This window comes from Cynara cardunculus (genome assembly GCF_001531365.2).
Source record: "Cynara cardunculus var. scolymus isolate 2C chromosome LG 2, CcrdV1, whole genome shotgun sequence".
NCBI classification, from domain to species: domain Eukaryota; kingdom Viridiplantae; phylum Streptophyta; class Magnoliopsida; order Asterales; family Asteraceae; genus Cynara; species Cynara cardunculus.
Window position 1 is genome coordinate 68,918,454 of NC_037529.1, and position 22,664 is coordinate 68,941,117.

Genomic DNA, 22,664 nt, shown 5'->3' on the forward strand with positions numbered 1-22,664 from the left:
AAAGATAATAATTAAGTATTCTGTTAGAACTCAATGATTATCCTAATTATATTTTAGATTTTTTATATTTAAAATAATATGTTTATCATGTATATGATTATGTTTATCTGCAATTAGTTACATGAATTCAGATATGGAGCTTTAATAAATTGTACTTACGCACAATCTACTTGTAATATTGAGTTTTAAACAATATGCATTAATAAACAGTACTTTACGCATAAAAAATAGTTTTTAAGAGTTTTTGTCAAATGATTTATAATATAAAATATATATTTTTATATAATTTAATTTAAGTTTAATAATAAAACAATTTATTTTTGGTTTAATATTATAAATTTTATAAAGATAATAATTAAGTATTCTGTTAGAATTTAATGATTATCCTAATTATATTTTATATTTTTTATATTTAAAATGAAATGTTTATCCTGTATTTGATTGTGTTTATCTGCAACTAGTTACACGAATTCAGATATGGAGCTTTAATAAGTTGTACCTACGCACAATTTACTTGTAATCTTGAGTTTTAAACAATATGCATTAATTAAACAGTACTTTACGCATAAAAAAGTGTTTTTTAAGAGTTTTTGTCAAATGATTTATAATATAAAATATAATTTTTTATATAATTTAATTTAAGTTTAATAATAAAACAATTTATTTTTGGTTTAATATTGTAAATTTTATAAAGATAATAATTAAGTATTCTGTTAGAATTTAATGATTATACTAATTATATTTTAGATTTTTTATATTTAAAATGAGATGCTTATCCTGTATTTGATTGTGTTTATCTGCAATTAGTTACACGAATTCAGATATGGAATGAAATCGTTTAAGGATGAACGAATTTAAGAGTTTTAACCAAATATTTTATAAGATACTATAGATAACAATTGCAATGTTTGTATTTAAGCGCTCTCTCTCTCTCTCTAGATTATAACAACATTATTACTCCTAGTCCTAGAGTCAATTAAAAGTTAAAAAGGGAGCAAAGTGTTATTTAGAGAAAAGATAAAGCACAAAGTGACAGACCGAGGAAAATATAGGGGTTGATAAGTAAATTTAAGAAATAATACCAATACTTTTCAAATGGAAGGATCTAGAAACCCTAGCTGCCTTACTATTTATAGAATCGCCTCTACCACAGAGCCTCACAAGCGTGTTGTTTCCCTTCCCCTCAAGATCATAGGCTTTGTTCTTTCCTCCACTAACAAGTCTTCGTCGTCGTAAAACCAGAAGATCATTAATGGCGGAAACAGAGACGTTTGCTTTCCAAGCTGAGATCAACCAGTTGTTGAGTCTAATTATCAACACTTTCTACAGCAACAAGGAGATCTTCCTTCGTGAGCTTGTTAGCAACGCCTCCGATGTGAGTATTTCTTTCCACTTTTCATGTGTTCAATTGTTTATCTTCTTATAGATTCAGTTGTATGAGATATGTGCTATTCTATGAGTTTCTGGCTTTAATTTAGAAAGATCTATGCGGCTCGTTGTTATAATTGTGTTTTTCCAGGGCATCTCTGATGAACACACTTTTTTTTGTCGTTAAATCGATCTATTACGAAGTTTTCTCTCTTTGAACACATCGTATTTCGCCTAATGTTTATTTACATGATTTCATTCAAACAAATTTGGTGGAAAGAACACTAAGAATACGGTCAGTGTAAAAAATAGCGTGATGCTTGAAGATTGTGAAGCATTAATTGCTTGTTTAACCTTAACGAATTGAGCGAAAGTATGAGACTCCAAGTTCGGGAGTCAAAAAGTGAATGAGTTAGTACTCTTTGTACCGAAATATGCACCATTTTAGTGGCGATGGCTGATGATCCTCTTAGAGCATATAGGATATAAAATTATTATGCACTAGCTACTTAGTTTCTTAGAGCATCTCAAAACAGATTTGGGGATTTTGGGCAAAAAAATTCATCCAACAGAATGTGTCACTCTCTAAATTTGAACTCCCAAAATGATTACCCTGAAGAAACATCGGATATGAAAATTATATTTTATTAATTGTTGAAATATTTGGTAGTAATACAATTAATCTTGTAATTCCAAAATGGAGAAGCCATTGAGTTGAACTTGTTTTGTTTTGGAGGCTTTGAATTTTGAATCTTCATTTTGAAGAAATTTTGGAGAATTATGTTTATTCGTGGTCTGCATGTCGTTCAGTAATTGTGTTGTATCTACATCACAATTCTTCGTGCCGGTCTTTGTTGACACATTAATTACAACCTTCTCTAAGATTTGGGTATCCTTTATGAAAAATCTATTCTAGCTTTGTAGTTCAATGTGCAAAATTGTTGTAATCCTCATTCTTATTAGTATTTGTTTTCTTTTTTGTTACGTCTTAATTGAACAAGAGTGATACAATATCTTTGGTCTGTAATTGTTTATCAAATCCATGATCTTAACATCCCCCTGATATTTAAAATTTGCTTCTTTGAAAACCATATATTTTGCAATTGTGTGATATAAAGTTATCTTACATAGACTTGAAATGTGTCATGCAGGCTCTGGACAAGATTCGTTTTGAGAGCTTGACTGATAAGAGCAAGCTAGATGCTCAACCAGAGCTGTTCATCCACATCATTCCCGATAAGGCCAACAACACACTGACCATCATTGACAGTGGAATTGGAATGACTAAAGCAGGTGAGACATTTTGTTACGTTTATGTTAATGAACAAGATGAAGCATTGTCTATTAAGTATACACTCTTTCTGACCATTATATGCCAATCTTTTTGCAGATTTGGTGAACAATCTAGGTACCATTGCTCGTTCTGGTACCAAAGAATTCATGGAAGCCATTGCTGCTGGTGCTGATGTTAGCATGATTGGACAATTTGGTGTCGGTTTCTACTCAGCTTATCTGGTTGCAGAGAAAGTCATTGTCACCACAAAACACAACGATGATGAACAGTATGTTTGGGAGTCGCAGGCTGGTGGGTCATTCACAGTAACCCGGGATGAAGGTGAACCCCTTGGCAGGGGCACTAAAATTGTCCTTTATCTCAAGGAGGACCAGCTCGAGTACCTTGAGGAGCGCAGGCTCAAGGATCTGATTAAGAAGCACTCTGAATTCATCAGCTATCCAATCTCCCTTTGGGTCGAGAAGACAACCGAGAAGGAAATATCTGATGATGAGGATGAMGAAGAGAAGAAAGATGAAGACGAAGAGAAGAAAGACGAGGAAGGCAAAGTTGAGGAGGTTGATGAAGAGAAGGAGAAGGAAGAGAAGAAAAAGAAGAAGATTAAAGAAGTGTCTCATGAATGGTCTTTGATGAACAAACAAAAACCCATCTGGATGAGGAAGCCAGAGGAGATCACCAAGGAAGAGTATGCAGCTTTCTACAAAAGTCTCACCAACGACTGGGAGGAACACTTGAAYGTGAAGCACTTTTCKGTYGAAGGACAGCTGGAATTCAAGGCTGTTCTTTTCGTACCCAAGCGGGCCCCCTTTGACCTGTTTGACTCGAAGAAGAAGCCCAACAACATCAAGCTTTATGTCCGTCGTGTCTTTATCATGGACAACTGTGAAGAGATCATACCCGAGTACCTCAGTTTCGTTAAGGGTATTGTGGATTCMGAGGAYCTTCCCCTTAACATTTCAAGAGAGATGTTGCAGCAGAACAAGATYCTGAAGGTTATTCGCAAGAACTTGGTGAAGAAATGCATYGAACTTTTCCAGGAGATTGCGGAGAACAAGGAGGATTACGTCAAGTTCTACGAAGCCTTCTCCAAGAATCTCAAACTGGGTATCCACGAAGATTCCACAAACAAGACCAAACTCGCGGAATTGCTCCGATAYCACTCCACCAAGAGTGGAGACGAGATGACTAGCTTGAAGGACTAYGTGACGCGAATGAAAGATGGTCAAAACGAAATCTTTTACATCACGGGTGAGAGCAAGAAGGCCGTAGAGAATTCCCCATTCCTCGAGAAGTTGAAAAAGAAGGGATACGAAGTCCTCTACATGGTGGACGCAATTGACGAGTATTCTGTGGGCCAGTTGAAGGAATTCGAAGGAAAGAAGCTCGTTTCCGCCACTAAAGAAGGTCTGAAGCTTGAAGAAACCGAAGACGAGAAGAGGAAGCAAGAATCTTTGAAGGAGAAATTCGAGGGTCTATGCAAGGTGATCAAGGATGTGTTGGGCGACAAGGTCGAGAAGGTGGTCGTATCGGACCGCGTAGTCGACTCTCCGTGCTGTCTGGTGACGGGCGAATACGGATGGACGGCCAACATGGAGCGAATCATGAAAGCGCAGGCTTTACGTGACGCAAGCATGGCGGGATACATGTCGAGCAAAAAGACGATGGAAATAAACCCAGAGAACGCAATCATGGAGGAGTTGAGGAAGAGAGCGGATGCGGACAAGAACGATAAGTCGGTGAAGGATTTGGTGCTGTTGCTGTTTGAGACAGCACTGTTGACATCTGGGTTCAGTCTGGATGAACCAAACACATTTGGAAACAGGATTCATAGGATGTTGAAACTGGGATTGAGCATTGATGATGATGAAGCAGGTGAAGGCGATGCTGATATACCTGCCCTTGAAGATGCAGATATTGATGCTGAAGGCAGCAAGATGGAGGAAGTCGACTAAAAATTCTCTTCTTTTTGAAGGTTTATTATTTTGGTGTTTTTTGAAATAGTTGGCAAACTGCTGCTTTTTGTATCGTTTGTCTGTTGGGAATACACGTATTTTGGTTTCTTTTAGAATCCTTCTCCCATCTTTGATGTCTTTTCTGCTCAACTTCCATTTGGTTTTGTGTAATTCTCTTGTTGGAAGCACAAAATGGTTTTTACAAATCATAGTAAAAAAAGCATCCCATTTTAGTGTTAATTTTTTTTTATATCAAATTTCAATTCCTTGGTTTATATATTGAAAATGCAGGAACCCTTGGATCAAAGGGCATCGATTTTTGGAAACACAGAATTAAATGCTGCTAAGGGTTTGACATTGTTTGCCGGATTGGATAGAATTTTGAACGACTATAATATTCCAAATCCTTTCACGAAATCTGAATTCCTTATAAACATTTCGTCAAGTATAATCACATCGTATGAAGCCACAACCACCCTTGTGAAAAAGTTGTTCATGATTTTGTTTTTCTTGTTGCTATTTGGTTTTTGTATGTACAAAATGAGATGCATATCACATTTTATGTTGTAAAAATACAAAATTACAGCAAGACCAATATCTAAAATAGTGGTTATTATAGTGGTATAGCGGTCCAAAAATAGTGATTCATATAATATTTCTTAGAATTATATATATATATATATATATATATATGTATATATATAACATAGTTCTAAAGAGGCTCAAACTAAAATATCGGAATATCAGTTAATGATTTCACCTTAAATATCTGCTAAAATATCGGTTGATTGCACCGCTAATATCATAAAGCAATTTTCACCGCAATTTTACCTTAATCCACAATCCGCTATTGCAGCGCAATAGCACCGCAATTAACAAGATAGATCACATTGTATATGGAATCAATTTTTTCAAAAGGGTGCTGTGGTTGTGGTTTCATATGATGCTTAAAAGTGATGCTTGTTTCACTTTGGTGGTCATAATCCTTCTCTACAAAGAGTTAAAGCAACTAGGGTTTACTTAAATGTCAAGAAAGAATGAGACTTGTTCAATATCCAACCCGCTATGTGAGTCGACTAATCACAAGACGACCACCTGCTTTGTGGGTAGCCCGGAGTCACCACATTTGAACCTCCGTGGTCACAAGGGGATTTTTATTCCTCCTTGGATTTGAACCTGAGACCTCCAAACATTTTTGACCTTTGGAGCCCAAGCTCAAACCAATCAGGTATCACCCTTGTGGTTACTTGTTCAATATTTCCAACAATTGGTTACTATTTTCGCTTCTAGGGTTTCGGTAAATATGTTACAAAAGATGTACTTTAGACGGAAATTGAAAGGTAAACATATTTTTGAGAAAGTGCGTGAATAAAACAACGAATGTTTTATATGCAAAATTGATGTCTAATAAAAGTATACAAACAAATCACCGGAGCAAAACTTGTGAACAAAAACCGGAAAACGTAAACACCATCAGGTATCCTCAACTCTTGAGTGAAAAACAAAGCTCGGGAATGTTGTCGTGATATCCCTGTCAAAAAATGTAACCAACTCAACATCTACACTTCACAAATAAGCCAACACATTCGCTATAACAAAACCAGTATATCCAACTTAAGGTGGGGAGTCTGAGGAGGGTAAGATATATGCGGACCTGACCTCTACTAATAAAAGTAAAGTGGTTGTTTCCGTTAAGACCCCGACTTGTGAAAGTGTAACAAAGAGAGAATACACAAATCCATAAGCTAAAATAAAGTTAAATAATATCATTTTTTATGAGCTTACTTGAGGTACTGAAGGGTCATATTCTTCAAAAGGGACGGATGTCGTAGCACAAGGTTTCTCCATTCTTCCTTATCGATCTTCCCGTCATGTTTCGTATCCGCTTCCTCAAACGTCTAAACAATCACATTCATTTCGAGAATCATCCCTTGGTCGTTGTACAGTTAAAATGATATAAAGGCACCGGAAAATGGAATTAGTTGAAGTACCTTATCAATGATGCTCTCAATTACATCACTGGAAAGATTCATGCCAGATTCAGCAAGAGTAGCCACCACCATTTGCTTCACCTACATGTCACAAATCCAAACAAATTATTCACTCCCATACCATACTAAAACTACGGCACTAGACTTTAGCATATGGACCTATATCTCGTGTGATAGGAACAATGGAGGTAGCGGCCGGTTGGGGGGGGGGGGAGGTAGGGAGCTGATTATATAGAGGGATGTGTATTAATTCCCATGGTGAAAGATGCATACAGTTTTAGAAATGTTTAAGTCATTACACATTAATGACAATTTTACCCTTAATAATAGAGAGTAGTGAATTATTCATCTCCTAGTTAAGGGTAGAATTGGAAATTTGATACTTATTAAGGGAAAAACTACAATAGAAATGTAGGACATTTATTTTGGGATGAGAGAGTATTTACTGGTTTTGGTCCTTCTTTCCTTTTCGAAGCATTTTCGCACAAGACAGGGTTTTTCATAGATCCACCCACTTAACCTTTGAGGTGTGTTTGGTATACAGACAGGATAGGACAGAATAGTTGTTCAACGTTTGGTAAGACAAAACTCGGCAAGACAGAACAGATAAAATGACCAATTTACCCCTAATGAATTGTTTATATATTTTATATATTTTGATTAATTTATGTAATTTATTAAACTATAATATAACAAAATATATCATTAGAAGAGAGTTTAAAGAGCATAAAATACAATAAATAGTATTTAAATAATTAATAACATGTAAAGAGGGAGACGTATTTGATGTTTTAGAAAAGAATTAAGTTTTATTTTGATGTTATATTGGTAAAATATAGGCCAGTTCCACCTTGTTCCATAAAGTCCTGCCACACATGGAACAGTGATCCCTATTCTTGTCCAGTGTACCACACACACATCTGCATACATCCCACCCCAGACCCAGCTTTTGAGTGGTATATACTAAGTTCATTTGGTTTATACAATACTAGAACTACAAGATATGTTGATTGAAATCGGTCTCATTCTCATCCATGGAGCGATACCATCAACACAATAACGTCTTAATCGTTCCATACCAGCAGCGGCCTGTTTGTGATAAAAGTGAAGATTTGATTTCATTAAGTTGTTTCATCGAATAGAGGTCATGCATGAACAACTCTTTGCATTAGGGGTGGGAATTTTATACCAAATCAAATCAGCCAACATTTGTACAAGCCGCGCCGATTAGTTGGTCCAAATTACAGTTGGTTGTTAGTACCGTACTAAGTATGCAAACTTGGTTGTTACATGTCCTGGGCCTGTTTGTTAGCATCTCAACGAGCTTAATGAGACTCGTAGCTTATTCAATCAACTGGACATTATTGTTTGGTAGTGGCTTAATTAGTAAGCTTCTACATGGAGCTTTATGCAGAAAGCCAAGTTTTTACCAAACATGTCCATCCCAATTAAAAAACACGCTTCTTCCAAACACCTTTGCAATCTATACAGACAACTTTATCCATACTGGACTTAATGGAAAACCAACCAAACAACCCATTGGATAACTTCATAAACAGATTAAAATTTACTTAAAACACATGGAAAGACAATGGGAAGCCTCAATCAATTGATTCCCAATGCACATGCAAAATATCTGTCTCGTGAGACAGATGTCAGATCTGCGTACATCTTACCCCTAGACCCTACCATCAAGTGGGATATAACAGGTCTGTTTGGTTTGGGTTATACAAAATGAACGGAATTACCTCCTGCCTCTCTATGAAACCTTGCTGCTTGAGATCATAAAGTTGAAAGGAAACTGCAAATAGAGAATGAAATATGGGACACTGAGCTTGCATAAATAAGATATATGCTTAGAAGCCAGAAGCAAAGTTCTCTGACTTAATATAAAGATCTAAAGAGAGAGCATATGCGTCATATTCTTTTACTAGGAAACTATTTTAACTTACACTCGATCTTATCGTCAATTGGAGCATTTGGATGAAATACTGATAGTGCACATGCAAACTCTTCGAAACTGAGGATTCCATTATGCTTTGTGTCAAACAGGTCAAACACCTGAAGTCAAAGTAATAAGAAAAGGGTTTCGTGAGAATGTTCAAATCAAGTGACAGACCATTGTTTGTCAAGAGCAAGTGACATCATGACTATTTTGTGTGTCAAAAAACACCATTATTTTTATCAATGTTAGTACTCCCTCTGGCCCAAAATACGTATCCAGATTTCAATTGAAGTTGGTTTAGAAGTGTCTACTTTCCGATTGACCAATTCTACCCTTAATTATGAGATGGAGAAATTCATTGACGCACAACATAATGACATATATAGGTCCCATTCTGTGGATTTTTTTTAAAAGATAACACATCCTGAATTCCCTTAGGGTGCGTTTGGTACATTGGACAGAACAGGACAAAACATGATCACTATTCCACGTTTGGCATGACTTTTATGTGTAACAAAGTCCATGGAACAAGGTGGAACAGAATATATTTTACCAATGTAACATCAAAATGAAACCTAATTCTCTTCTAAAACATCAAATATGCCCCCCTCTTTACATTTTATTCATTTTTTAAATTTCATTTATTGTATTTTATGCTCTTTAAACTTTCATTTTGTTGCCCTCAAAATATTATTTTCATATGGTTCTATATTTTAGATTAATTTATGTAATTATTTTGCAAATATTGGAAACTACATAAACTTTTTATTTTGGTGTCATTTTAGTTGTTTTGATGCAAAGTTTCCAATCACTTATTAGGGGTAAATTGGTCATTTTTTTTGTTTTGTCCTGTCCAGTTCTATTTTACCGGACGTTGAATAGTTGTTCTGTCCTATTCTATTTGGACACGAAACACACACTTATAGTTTACTTACAGAGATGTAAAGAAAATAAGGTACAGAGATACGCACCCGATCAGCAAACAGGCTCTCCTTTTTGTTTGTCTTGAATAATGCCAATTGGAACTCTTCCTGTGATATGTATAGAGATAATTTCAACATTTTATTTATATTATTAGAAAAGATGTTGCCATCCCCTAGGAAATGGAAGAAAAGAAGAACATATGCAAAAGACGTTATGTCAGCTACGTACGAACCTTATTGATTAGTCCGTCATCAATCACAGCACTGCTAATCTTCTTAAATAACTCATAAAGTGCTTCTATTTCGCTTACACTAACTGCATTATGCCACAAATGACTTCCCTTAGTATGAGGTGTGACTTGTAAGTGTTTTCTTGTCGGAAATAAAGCTTAGCATAATCTTGTTAGGATATGTGAAACCCCTATGAATCCCTCTCTAAAAGAGCTCATAGAGAAAGGAGGGAGATTCCTACATATATACAGGTTTTGATACGTAAAAAAGATGAAACTTAGCATGATCTTGTTAGGATATTTGGAACCCCTTTGACTCCCTCTCTAAGCTCATATAGAAAAAAGAGAGGTTCCTACATGTATACAAGTTTGATACGCAGAAAAATCACTAACAGAAAAAAAAAAAAAAAAACTTCTTTTAAGCTTCATTTGATTAGTGGTCCGGACTTTGATCTTTGTGATCAATCAAAAGGGCAACAAATGTGAGCCAAACCAAACAAAATGAGCCCGGTATATCCCACCCGGAGATGGGGTCTGGAGGGCAGGGTTTACGCGGACCTGGCCTCTACCCTCAAAGAGTAGAGTGGCTGTTTCCGTAAAGACCCCCGGCTTGTGAGAAAGGCGCAAAATAGAAGGGTAACAAATGTGAAATAGGGTTATAGACTAGTAGCATACAAACTGTCGCTCTGGCTAGAACCTCAGGATCTTCAAGGGCCGGTAATTGTTTGTATGATTCAAGATCACAGCAGTGGAGCAGGGAAGCAAATAAATGCTTGACCCCCTCTAAGCATTGAGACATGGTACTTGTTGTACATCAAAATACCCCATGATCATTGCTGAAAAGAAGAGCAAAAAGAAGTTAAAGATTCAACCTACATACAAAAACATGCGAGCAGAACAGCGAACATGAAAAGATAGAAATTACCTTTTGACCATTTCCTGCTGCTGTTAAAATAAATGTTTGCAAATTTTGATGCAGGGCAACTACACTCTCTCTGTTGGAAGTAAGAAAGAAAAAGAAAATTTTCATTAGGAAACCTCACTATAAAAGATTTCAAAAAGAAATAAAAATCCAAATGATTCCAAGTATTTGACTATAAAGCTTTTCAGAAAAACAAGATCAATGCTTGATTTTTAGTTTCTTTCATTTGATTCTCTGTTATTGTTGCTTAAGAAAATTCTGAACTTTAAAGTTGGTTTGATCATGGATGTCAAAATAACCACCGAGTAGCAACCCATGGAGTGCTTAAAGAGATCCATTCTGTAAGGGTGCATTTGGTATGCAAGATAGGACAAATAAAGTGTTTGTCTCACGTTTGCTGAGGAGTGGACAGGCTTGACTGGGACAACGGAGTTCTCTTTCTGTCCAACCAAAATAGTTGGAACAAGAACTACGGAGATGTAAAAACTTGGTAAATTACTAAACTATCCATTCAAATTAAAGACGTCAAACCTTCCACCTTTCTATCTCCTGCCTACTTCACTCTCACTCGGCCAATCCCATCCTAGCAACGTAGACAGTGCTTATAAAACTTCTGAACATTAATGTTGGTTTGATCAACAATTCAACATGGTGTTTCAGGAGGTTATAATCTGTTACCAATAGGTTAGCCAAGAGAATTTGTTGATCTCTTTATAATCCTGAACTATAAACTGATTGTAACTGTTGTAACTCCAGGTATCATTCATAATAAGAAACTGATATTCTTCTCTCAGTAAATTTCTCTCTCTATCTCTCCATCTCTGTTTTCTCCCCATTTGTTCTTCTTATTCTTTTACCATAACATTGGTATTAGAGGAAAACCCTAATTTCTTGAACCAGCCATTCATTCCTTCAACGCTGGCACCTGCTACGAGAAAAGCCATACTCATGGAAGAAAACATCAGATCACTAGAGCAAAGAATAGAAGCCCAAAACGAAAGCATTGCAAAGATGATGAAGGCTATTGCAGAGATGAATGACAGAATGAAGGAAACTGAAAAATCCAGACTAATTGATCCTCCAAAGAACGATGCTATAAATAGGGCTCTAGGGTATGTTCCTAAACTTGAGTTTCCTGAATTTGATAGTTCTAACTCAGTGATGTGGATAAAGAAAATGCAACAAGTTTTAGTCCGTGTAAAGTCCTTGAAGATCAAAAAGTTGATTTGGCTTGTCTGGGTATGGTTGATAAGGCAGAAAGTTGGATATCTAGTTACATAGCTATCAAGAAGAATGTTGGTTGGACTGAATTCATCACAGATTTGTCTGCAAGATTAAAAGATGATGTGGGGTTAAATGTGGTTGAGAAGTTTAACAAGTTGCAGCAAACAGGTTCCTTGGGGTTAAATGTTGTCAAGAGGGAAGGAATGTAACAGGAGGTTATAAATTATAATCTGTTACGAATTGGTTAGCTAAGAGAATTTGTTGCTCTCTTTGTAATCATGAACTATAAATAGATTGTAACCGTTGTAACTCCAGGTATCATTCATGATAATAAACTGATATTCTTCTCGCCATAAATTTCTCTCTCTTTCTCTCCATCTCTGTTTTCTCCTCCATCTGTTCGTAATACTTTTACTATAACACATGGATGTCAAAATAGCCACACTTTCATATCTGTAGCAACCCAGAGAGTGCTTAAAAAAATCCATTCCGTGATGGATTTAAACACCTATCTCAACAAAAAAATAGGGTTCCTCATAGGTTTTATCAATTGCATGTCAATCATCAAAATACGTATATGGATATAATACCGTCTAGAACATAATCTCAATTCTCAATATCAATTAAACATAACAATACAACAGGAAACAATCCCTCATCAGACCTCTAAACGACATCCAGTAGAACATACCACGATCATCATCGTATGATCTAATTCAACATATAAATTCAACGAAATCAACAATTATCTAACTAGAACAGTTACAGATCTCGCAACAGCCAAAACAGATTCTTGGTATGCTTTCAATATTGCAAACGGGAAACAAAAATACGTAATAAAATTCAGATGCATGACATGAACTAACCTTACGACAGATTGTCTGGATTGTTGCTCCAAATTGAGACGGGATGAAATCGTCAACTCTTGATATCGAACAGCAAATTTGATTTCACAGAAAACACAAATCGAATACAACAAATTGAACAAATTAAAGTGATGAAAAACAAGAAAACGATTACATATAAATATGGAAGGATGTGAGAAATGACACATCGATAAGGTGGTGGTGATGGGGTACATATCCGTAGTCCCGGCGACACCAGCGATGGAGGTCACGTGACCACCGCACGATCCTTTTTTGCTGTCATTTTTTCAATATTTATTTATTAGTCCCTAACTATTTTCTTGTACAACTTCAGTCCCTGTTCTTTAATGAAAATTTCATTTTAGTCCTTAGTCCATGTCTACTGAAATCTTTTGTGTTTGGGAGTACCATTTATGTTTTCCCAATCATGATTTAGGGGTTTGTTACATGATGTTTACCGGATAACTGTTTACTGGGTGTTGCTTGTCTTATTGGATAAGCATGTGAATGGTTGATAAGCTTATCCGATAAGAAGTATACCAAGAATTGGTAATCTTACTCGTTAAGTGAATAGATTAGTTTTACCGGATAACATATGTTTACCAACAATTCGTTTTGATGGTCAAGAATGTTACCGATAAGTAGGGGTGCTCAAAAACGCGACTAACCCAACCAACCTAACCCCGAAGCCACTCGACCTGATTGAGTCGAAAGATTTTCAAACTGTAGATGTCATGTTGAAATTGGGTTAGGGTCATTTTAACCCACTCAATAAACCTAACGCCTTTAAATGACATGAATTTAATATGATTGTTAAGTTTAGGGGTGTAACGAAGTCGAGCTTTTAACGATCTACTCGAGCTTATTAATTCTCGAGCTCGATTCGATCTCGATCAAAAAATAAAGCTCATTTAGCTTACAAGTCGAGCTCCATAACACCAATGTTCGACTGGACTTGTTCAAGAGCACGATTAAACTTTACAAATAATATTGAGTTGGATACCACATCATTCGTTACATCAACATGATAACCGGTTAACGTTTCAACCAGTTACCCGGGTATTTAAATGTTTAAAACTTTACATTTTAAATACCAAAATGAAGGTTTTAAAGTACGTTATCCAAAATAAGAATCAAGTTAAAGGTATGCTGTTTTTTCATGGCAGTTAAAGTATGTATGGGCCAAATGAAAAATATGTGGGCTCCGAGAGCCCAAGAGCTAAAACCAAAGGGAGGTGAAGCCCATCTCTATAAAAACTCATTCAACGTCATTTACCAACATGACTCGGAAGACAAGCAGGATACGACTCATAAAGGACACGCTGCGAACAATCTAGCCCTAGGGTTTGAATCGAACAAGCGAGATTTCATCAAATTCACGAAACTTTGGCTGTGGAACTCTTCAATTCTTGATGGGAAAGAGAAAGGAGCGTAGACTCGCGGCTAAGACTGCTGCTAATCGAAGAGTAAAACTCGATCTTCTAGCGGAACCCTCTGGTAATCCTGTCATATGCTCTTTCTACCTGTTTGTTTTGTTCCGATAGTTGATATTTGTAGCGTACAAGTTAGTTGCCGATATTGCTAAGAAGATAATTGATTTTAACTCATGTGAGTTGGAGATTGGGTTAGTGATTTATTCGAATACGTATTCCAACGGTTAAAAGTTTCCACTCCAATCTTGTTCGAAAATTGCAATCTGGAGTTATGAAAATCCAAGAATGGTGTTTGCCTGACATCATGGATGATCGTTTTAATCCAATAACTGAAATTTGCCTAACATATAATGGAAACGAAAGTGTTTTTGTGGTGGTGGGGTTTTGGTGTTCAGGCGTTATGTAGGTCAAAACGTAGCATCATAGTTCAAATTCTGGGGCCGTTGGTTCTTCATACTAAGCATATTCAGGATGGAAGAATCAATATCAACTGCCAATCGATGGTTCCCTTTTGTGTAATTAACATCCCATCCCATCACATCACATCACATCACGTCACGTCTTTATAGGTTACGTCTGATTGTAGTCATCTTTGGTGTTTCTTTGCTTGCATGCAATATATCATGTCGGCAATAAAGTTGTAAGTCTCTTAATAGTTAATATCTGTTCGTATGCTGAATTGATAGAAATTTTGCTTGGTGCACCGGACACAAATTTTGACTTCTTTTTATAGTGAAGTGCCATTTATGATCTGATTTTCTTAGATTCTGGCCATGTTGGGTTTTAATTTTCCTAGTCTTTATTGAACTTTATAGGAGATTTTGGTGAATCGTCTAACAAAGAAGAAGTTGGAGGTGGCGACAGTGCAAAAAATCATGTTGGGTCACCCGATTCACCATCTTCTTCAGGTGGGTTCCATCAAATTTCTCCCCGGACTGATCTTTGTAGAGGGCGTGATTGTATTGGTTGATGTTTACTTTATACAAGACATGTTTGCGCTCCCAAGATATTCCTTTCAGACTGTTAGGTGGCTGTGGTATTGGGAACTCAATTGGTCAACTGAGCTTGTTCAACTTAGCCACAGTGTTTCTTTGATTGAAATTCCTGACATGTTATATCCGTTTTTTCGGCACGCAGAGTTGCGACATTTCAACAAGATTAGTGGTTCGTATGTCTCTGCCTTTTTGTTTTATTCTGAATTACTAATTTAATTTCGATGTTGCAGGTGGCAGTGGCATGATTTGTGAAGTTTAACATACTTTTTCAGAGCTTTTGTTTATTACTTTAGGCCAATATGAGAAGTTCCTTTAAGTATCTATTGGGAGATTAGTTGTAACCAGAGTATGCATGTTTTGTTTTTATGATGTTTGACGGGTTTGCATCTTTATTTCAGGTCAAAAACCAGAAAATCCTTTGTTGTTACTTGGACAATATAGCGATGAAGAACTGGAGGAAGAATCGGGTAAAGAAATAAGCCATGATACTGGAGAGAACTCCCCAGCTGAGCCTGATGAGCAGGTGTGCTTAGATTACAGGATCTTTAGTAATTCAATAGTCGTGTGAACTATATCTGGTTTGGGATGCCTAGTTTTCAATTGGCTAGGGGTTTGATGCAGTAAATGTGTTTAAGTCCCCATTAGGGTGCGTTTGATATGCAGACTGGACTTGACTGAATGGGCGAGCGTGTGAAAGAATCCTGGAAGATTTTAGGGTTTTAATTTGACATGGATAGGTTAGTAATTTACCGAACTTGCCCCATTTCCTAGATTTTTGTTCTACCTATTTTGGTGGGACAAATTTTTTTTTTTTGTCTCACTCAGGTGCTGTCTTGTCCGTCTAATGTCACGCCAAATGTGGGACAAGTTGTTGTACTGTCCTGTCATGCATACCAAACGCACCCTTTATAGAATTATAAATTTTAAAAAGAGTGTTGTGATTTTATTTGTTCAACATGGCAAACTTGTACATTAATTATATTTTGTAGCAGCTAAAGGCAGACAGTTGTGAGGGTACTGGAGGAGATAAAGATGAAAACCTTATTGCCGATAAAGATGATCAGGAGAACAAGGAGCACTCTTCTTCATTGGATGTCTTGACCAAATTGGAGGAAAATGGTGTTATAGAAGATAATACATCCGTGTCTCTGCACATAGATACAGATGCTGTGGACCAGACCTCTGTTCCTTGGACATCTGATCAGCAGGCTACAGGAGATTTGGTATCCGGCTGGAAAATGGTGTTGCATGAAGAGAGTAATTCATATTATTACTGGAACATTGCGACTGGTGAAACTTCTTGGGAAGTCCCTGCTGTTCTGGCTCAAGGAAATGAACCAGTTGATGATCCTAAGTCTGCTCTGGAAGTCGAAGAAATGCATGTGACTTCTGTTGATACACATATTCCTGATAGAACTTTAGAGGCAGAAATGGATGTTTCTGTAGCCACACAACTGAATAATGGATCCCCAAATACTATGGTTCTTGAGGATGGGGAAATTGATGGTTCTAGTCCTCAACTAGAAGTGCATGATGAAAAATATGCAGGTATCATGGCAAATGATAAAGATGAGGGTAACCATGTTGACACAATAGATGGCAGAAAGATGTCCAGCCCAGATGGTGCCAATTATGGCTCTTCACACAGGGGGTTTGCAAGATATTCTAACCATTCTTTTAGTAATGGAGAAGCGCACGGTACTGATTCCGATATTCAAGATATGAAAGATCATATAAATCAGGGAAGAGTTGCTGATTCATCTTCTGATTCTCTCCGCCTTCTGCAACTTGGTGAAAATCTATTAGAGAGATTAAGATCTTTGAAAGGGTATATAACTTTTCTCTGCTATAATTTTCTTATATTATAACCATAGTCATCTAATGCTCTTCTTCATCCCACAAGAATTCAGACTTCTCATGCTACATGTGAATTAGTAGAAATTGTTGGATGATAACCAAATGTCCAAAAAAACGTGTATAAGATTTACTATAATACAAGGCAAAACAGCTTTTTGTGAAGAGTGAATTGCAACTACTATGTCTTGATTTCAATGGGGACATAGGTTATTAACTTCAAAAAATTGCAATTCTGGGAAGGAAATTGTTGCAATTCTTGTGGGAAGGATAGTAGATGTATCACTGGATTCTTCTATCAATGATGTTTATCCTCTTTATTGATATGCTTTCAGGTCTGAAGGGTTCAGTGAGCAGATATCAAAGTTGATGTTTGAACTTGATATAAGACTTGTAGACATTAAGTCACTAGTACCTTACGGATCATCATTGCTTCCTTTTTGGTTGCATGCTGAAGATCATCTGAAAAAGCTGGAAGCTGCTGTCAACAACCAAGTTCAAAAATGTTTGCAACCTTCAAATATTGCTGAAATGAATGAGGCAGCAAACAGATTACAGGAAAATGTTTGTGAAGCACCTGCAAATGAAAAGAAAGCTGCTTCTGCTTCTTTGGAATTCGATGCTTCTGATCATGCTAGTTTAAGTAAAGACACTGAGAAAGTATTGAGGGGTGCTTCTAGTGTCTGCACTGAGAATCCATATCTATTTGTTGATAGCACTCCTCGAGGAGAAACAGTAGAAGACCATGGAAATGTGGTTTCAGCAGATATATCCCCAAATTTGGAAGATGTAGACATGGATGTGGAAATGGAAGTTGAAGATGCACTTCCTTCTAAAGATGAAACAGGAGTCCATAATCGGGTCCAATCGGATCAATCTATTCCATCAAACCCGCCATCAGAGCCTCTTGGATTTGAAGAATTTGAGGTTCCACCTCCACCCAATGATGAGTGGATTCCTCCTCCACCACCAGATGATGAACCTTTGCCGCCCCCACCGCCAGATGAGCCCCATGAAGTCTCATTCCCTCCACCACCATCTGAGATGCAGACAGCACAGCCATACTCTTATGGAGAACAATATAATTTTACATACCCGGGGTCCAGTTTTGACTACTATGGTCAGACAAACACCGTCCCAAGCAACGATTATTATGTAGATGCTAACGGATGTCAAGTAGCTGCTCCTCTTGCGACCCTTTATTATGCAACCGTGCCCCATCCATATCCAGATCCCACTTCAGTTGTGAATCCTGCAGAGCCTGTGACATATTACACCCTACAAGAAGGGTCAGTACCGACTGCACCAGCTATTCGCAGCGTGGAAACTTCTTTACACAAATCTGGTCATGAAAACATTACTAATGAACAAACTGAATCTATCACGGCCTGGAATGATAGACCATTCTCTTCTTCACAAGTCGAAGTTACTGCTGCTGTTGATAGGCAGATTGGGAAGCCATCTGCAGAGATTCCTTCAATTTCGTCCTCTACCCATGTTCCGGCAACTTCTGCTGTAACACATGATGTTTCTGTGCTGTCGGCTTCTGCTGTTTCAGCTACAGTCACATCAACAGAACCGGTTCCGAAGGCTCAACCTAAAGGTAAAATATGATGAACACATTTCTGCCTTATTATTGGTAATTTCAGTTATATATCTATATCTATCTATACTATATTATAAAGCATTTAGGTAAAAGTCCTAAAAACAACTTATTAATCATTAGGTATCGGTTAGTAGTGCATAATCATTTAAGTTTCAAGTTTACAAGGAATCACATATGTCTAATTTGTTAAAGCTCTTTGAACTCCATAAAACTAACTAATAATTAACAGAAAAACACATTTAAATACAAGATAATCACTGCCCCCTACTAATGTGACAAAATACATTATTTTTATGCACACAAAAAAAGAAATTACGCCTTTATGTTTAGATGTAAAATATTTAAATTATAACAAAAAAATTATACCCAAAAAATTAGGATTTTTTAATCTTTAATTTGACACCAATATATATATATATTTTCTGGATTTTTTACCGGGTCTTTAAATTAGCAAGACGTTCAACGACCACTTGTAATTTCTATTTTTATTCAGAGTGAATTTTTGGATTTTATTTTTTTGATGGAAATTTGGATTAATTCTCGTTTTACATAAAATCATGCTTCTTGCTGCATTGAACGGGGACACAGCTAGCACATATATAAAGTTCTACATTTTCCTGTGCTCACCTTCATAACAAGGTCTAGATGTTTTCTGTTGGTCGTGTTTTGGGAATTGCTTCATGTTACGAATTTGAAAACCTGATAATTTCTTTCCACCTTTCCAGTTTCACGCAAAAAACGAACAGTTGCTACTGTGACCACGTTAAGGTCCAACAAGAAAGTTTCGGGCTTGGTGGATAAGGTAAAGTTCACCTCTTTAATTCTTTTGAACAATTTATGTTTCACCATGGGTCGTATTAATAGTTCTATTAATTCAAAAAAAGATTATTGATAGTTCTATTCTTGCAGTGGAAAGCTGTTAAGGAGGAGCTGCATGAAGATGAGGAAGACGAACCTGAAAACGCTTATGAGGTTTTAGAGAAGAAACGGCAACGAGAAATTGAGGTTGGTTAACTCTCATTTCTTTTATCATTCGTCATTCTCTTTTTCATTTAACACTCTTGCACAAGTCAGTCGGCGAGTCCTTCACGGATACAGTTGCTCTACTCTTTCGGGTAGAGGTCGGATTTGCGTACATCTCGTTGGAACCCTACTTTTGTGTGGGATATACCGAGTCCGTTTTCGTTTGGTTTATTATTGCGCTTTTGTGATGGTTGCTTATGGTGCCCCACTTGTTATGTTGCAGCAATGGCATGCTCAGCAAATTGCAACCGGAGAAGCCAGAGACAATGCCAACTTTCAGCCTCTTGGTGGTGATTGGTAAGTCGTTTGGATCCTCTGCTTTTTACTCCATCCGTTCCAAAAATAAGTGGCCATATTTCTATTTAGTTTGTTCCAAAAAAAGTGTCCAATTTTTAGAGTACCAACTTTCCTACTCTACATTTTAATTATGACATGGAGAAATTCATTACTCTCTTCGTACTTAAGAGTACAATTGTCATTTAGTTAAACTAAAATGTGTGATAATTACATATCTGAGTAAATTACATTTTCTTGTTCCTGAGGTTTGTTAAAAATTGCGATTTTCGTCCCTACAGTTTAAAATTTGTGGTTTTTGCCCCTATGGTTTGCAATTCATTGCTATTTTCGTCCTTATGATTATTGTTGTTTCGGTCCTTGTAGTTTACAACTATTTACTCTTTTGGTCCATTGTACTTAGAGGTAGGGATGAAATCGCAATTTCTAAACCATAGAGACGAAAATTGTAATTTACTCTTGCATATTTGTTAAACTTTTGTGCCTTTTCCAATATGGATATTTATTTTGGGATGAAGGGATTGCTTTTCTGTTTTGTGTTGTTTTGTTTTGTATATGGTTGTGCAAATTTTCATATGTTTTACATGTTTATTCAGGAGGGAGAGGGTTAGGCGGAAGAGAGCCAAAAAATCAATAGAAGCCGAAGAAAATAAAGCGAAGGCCGTTGATGACACTAACCGACAGCCTGATCTTGTTGAACTTTCAAAGCAACTACCATCGGGTTGGCAGGTAATAAAATCTTACATATTTGGAAGATCGTACATTCTTGACCTTTTTGCATGCCGGGTCTTCTCGGAAGCAACCTTTGTATCTCTTAAAGATGGAAGATAAGGTCTGCATACATTCTACCGATCCCAGACCCTACCTTTTCGTGGGAATGGGTTCAACCGAGTTGGTTTGATTTGATTTATATTCATGGATGGATTTAGGCTTAGGCTAGGAATGGAGAAACATTTGGGGGCCTTAATGGTGCATTTGATATCTAGAGGGGACAGGACATGTTTGGTAAGACAGAACCGGGCAGGACAGAACGGATAAAATGACCAATTTACCCCTAATGATTTGTTTATATATTTTGATTAATTTATATAATTTATTAAATTATAATAAACTAAGTATTTTCTATAACAAAATAGAAAGTTCTCGTTTGACGATTAAAATGACACCAAAATAAAAGGTTTATGTAGTTTCCAATTTTTATTTTATATCTTTTCTATATTATTTATTTATTGTTAATATTTAATAAGTTAATCAAAATATAGAAACCTTATAAAAATAATATAATTAATATTTTGAGGACAAGAAAGTGAAATTTTAAAGACCATGAGGGAGGCGTATTCATTGTCTTAGAAGAGAGTTAGGTTTTATTTTGAGGTTATATTGATAAAATATAGGTTTGTTTCATCTTCTTTCATAGAGTGGGGGGTGGAAAATGTCTTTTCCACTCTGTTCCACATATAATAAGTCTTGTCAAACGTGGATCAATGATCGTAGTTCGGTTCGGTTCTGTTCTGTTATGTTATGTCCAGTGTTTCAAACGCACCCTAAAGGTTCTTTTGCTTTAATTTGATATGTACTTCCCTATTACTGTGCATGTAGCATTACAAGTATTTTTGGAAGTTTGAATCACTTGTGGCCCTTTTGTCAATTTTTTTGGTAACGACATAGTAAAGAAAGAAAAAACCATTTCGGTGTTGCAAAAATCGTCGTGTAGTTGTGTGCGTCTTTTTTCATTAAACGGTACTTTTTCTAATTAAATCCTGTTTTATTTTATATTATATTATTATTTGTTCCCCGTTCTGGTTTTTTGTGGATCCGCTTCCGTTTACCTATGGATGTACTTCGTTTGCGCAGGCGTATTGGGACGAAGCATCGAAGCAGGTTTATTATGGGAACTCAACAACATCTGAGACCACATGGACTAAACCTACAAATTAAGAGAGAGCTAACACTCATTGTACACAAACTTTTGATTATGATCCTTGATCCTTCCTTCCATAGTTAATAACAATTTTCTTTCTGTTTGAAACCCGACCCGTAAATTGTGTTTTTCATTAGTCTGCAGAGACTATTAACAGAGATTGAGCTTGTTGAGAGGGTCTAAATTGAATCTAATGATTTGATTTAGACCTTGATAAAGCGAAAGAAGGGGGCATAGGGGCACTATGTTTGGTCGAATTGTTCATGGATTTGTACTGTCTATTAGACCTGTCTGATCCATTAGAAAAGCGGGTTTGGGTTACCATCATGGAAAAATTAGGTCGGAGAATTAGATGGTCTTCCTGAACAGGCCTTTTATATGGTAGGTAACATCGATGAAGCTACATCGAAGGCTATGAACAATTGTACGGTCTATTAGACCCGTCTGATCCATTAGAAAAGTGGGTTTGGATAACCATCATGGAAAAAATAGGTCGGAGAATTAGATGGTCTTCCTGAACAGACCTTTTATATGGTAGGTAACATCGGTGAAGCTATGAACAATTGTATGGTCATTAGACCCGTCTGATCCATTAGAAAAGCGGGTTTGAATAACCATCATGGAAAAAATAGGTCGATCCATTAAAATAGCGGGTGTGGATAATCATCCTTGAAAGAATAGAAGTGGGTTCGGGTAAGGAGGTAAGTGTCGATTGGAGCATTAGGTATTTAAGGTTGGGATGGGTTCAGGTGATCGATGGAGAATTTTTGGACAGGCCCGTTTAGGGGTGTGCAAAATTTGAATGGTCCGTAACGCAAACCCG

At 36.6% G+C, this 22,664-nt stretch overlaps 3 protein-coding genes across 13 annotated transcripts; 2 read left to right on the forward strand and 1 right to left on the reverse strand.

Moving 5' to 3' along the window:
- The first annotated feature begins 1,159 nt into the window (after positions 1 to 1,159).
- LOC112507518 (heat shock cognate protein 80-like) lies at positions 1,160 to 4,846 on the forward strand. The gene is made up of 3 exons (XM_025112143.1): positions 1,160 to 1,375; positions 2,520 to 2,661; positions 2,759 to 4,846. Exons 1-3 carry the CDS (start codon positions 1,253 to 1,255, stop codon positions 4,612 to 4,614), a joined length of 2,121 nt encoding a protein of 706 aa, XP_024967911.1. The 5' UTR covers positions 1,160 to 1,252; the 3' UTR covers positions 4,615 to 4,846.
- A 1,063-nt stretch (positions 4,847 to 5,909) lies between these two features.
- Positions 5,910 to 12,881, reverse strand: LOC112505971 (calcineurin B-like protein 3). Of its 2 annotated transcripts, none has more exons than XM_025110006.1 (10): positions 12,714 to 12,878; positions 10,629 to 10,701; positions 10,379 to 10,539; positions 9,707 to 9,789; positions 9,522 to 9,581; positions 8,558 to 8,666; positions 8,354 to 8,406; positions 6,606 to 6,686; positions 6,400 to 6,512; positions 5,910 to 6,145 (listed from the first exon to the last, which is right to left on the reverse strand). In XM_025110006.1, the coding sequence occupies exons 3-10, from the start codon at positions 10,500 to 10,502 to the stop codon at positions 6,088 to 6,090; spliced, it is 681 nt and encodes a 226-aa protein (XP_024965774.1). In that variant the 5' UTR covers positions 10,503 to 10,539; positions 10,629 to 10,701; positions 12,714 to 12,878; the 3' UTR covers positions 5,910 to 6,087. The 2 variants fall into 2 exon arrangements, with proteins under 2 accessions (XP_024965774.1, XP_024965773.1); XM_025110005.1 differs by having other exon boundaries at positions 5,911 to 6,145; positions 10,629 to 10,698; positions 12,716 to 12,881.
- Positions 12,882 to 14,011: 1,130 nt separating this feature from the next.
- On the forward strand, positions 14,012 to 21,943 carry LOC112507283 (formin-binding protein 4). 10 transcript variants are annotated; one of them, XM_025111802.1, is made up of 10 exons: positions 14,012 to 14,212; positions 14,964 to 15,056; positions 15,542 to 15,666; positions 16,133 to 16,971; positions 17,333 to 18,600; positions 19,329 to 19,405; positions 19,513 to 19,608; positions 19,850 to 19,923; positions 20,517 to 20,649; positions 21,775 to 21,943. In XM_025111802.1, exons 1-10 carry the CDS (start codon positions 14,128 to 14,130, stop codon positions 21,856 to 21,858), a joined length of 2,874 nt encoding a protein of 957 aa, XP_024967570.1. In that variant the 5' UTR covers positions 14,012 to 14,127; the 3' UTR covers positions 21,859 to 21,943. The 10 variants fall into 10 exon arrangements, with proteins under 10 accessions (XP_024967570.1, XP_024967571.1, XP_024967572.1 ...); XM_025111803.1 differs by having other exon boundaries at positions 16,136 to 16,971; XM_025111805.1 differs by adding an exon at positions 15,374 to 15,455 and having other exon boundaries at positions 14,120 to 15,056.
- The last annotated feature ends 721 nt before the right edge of the window (positions 21,944 to 22,664 follow it).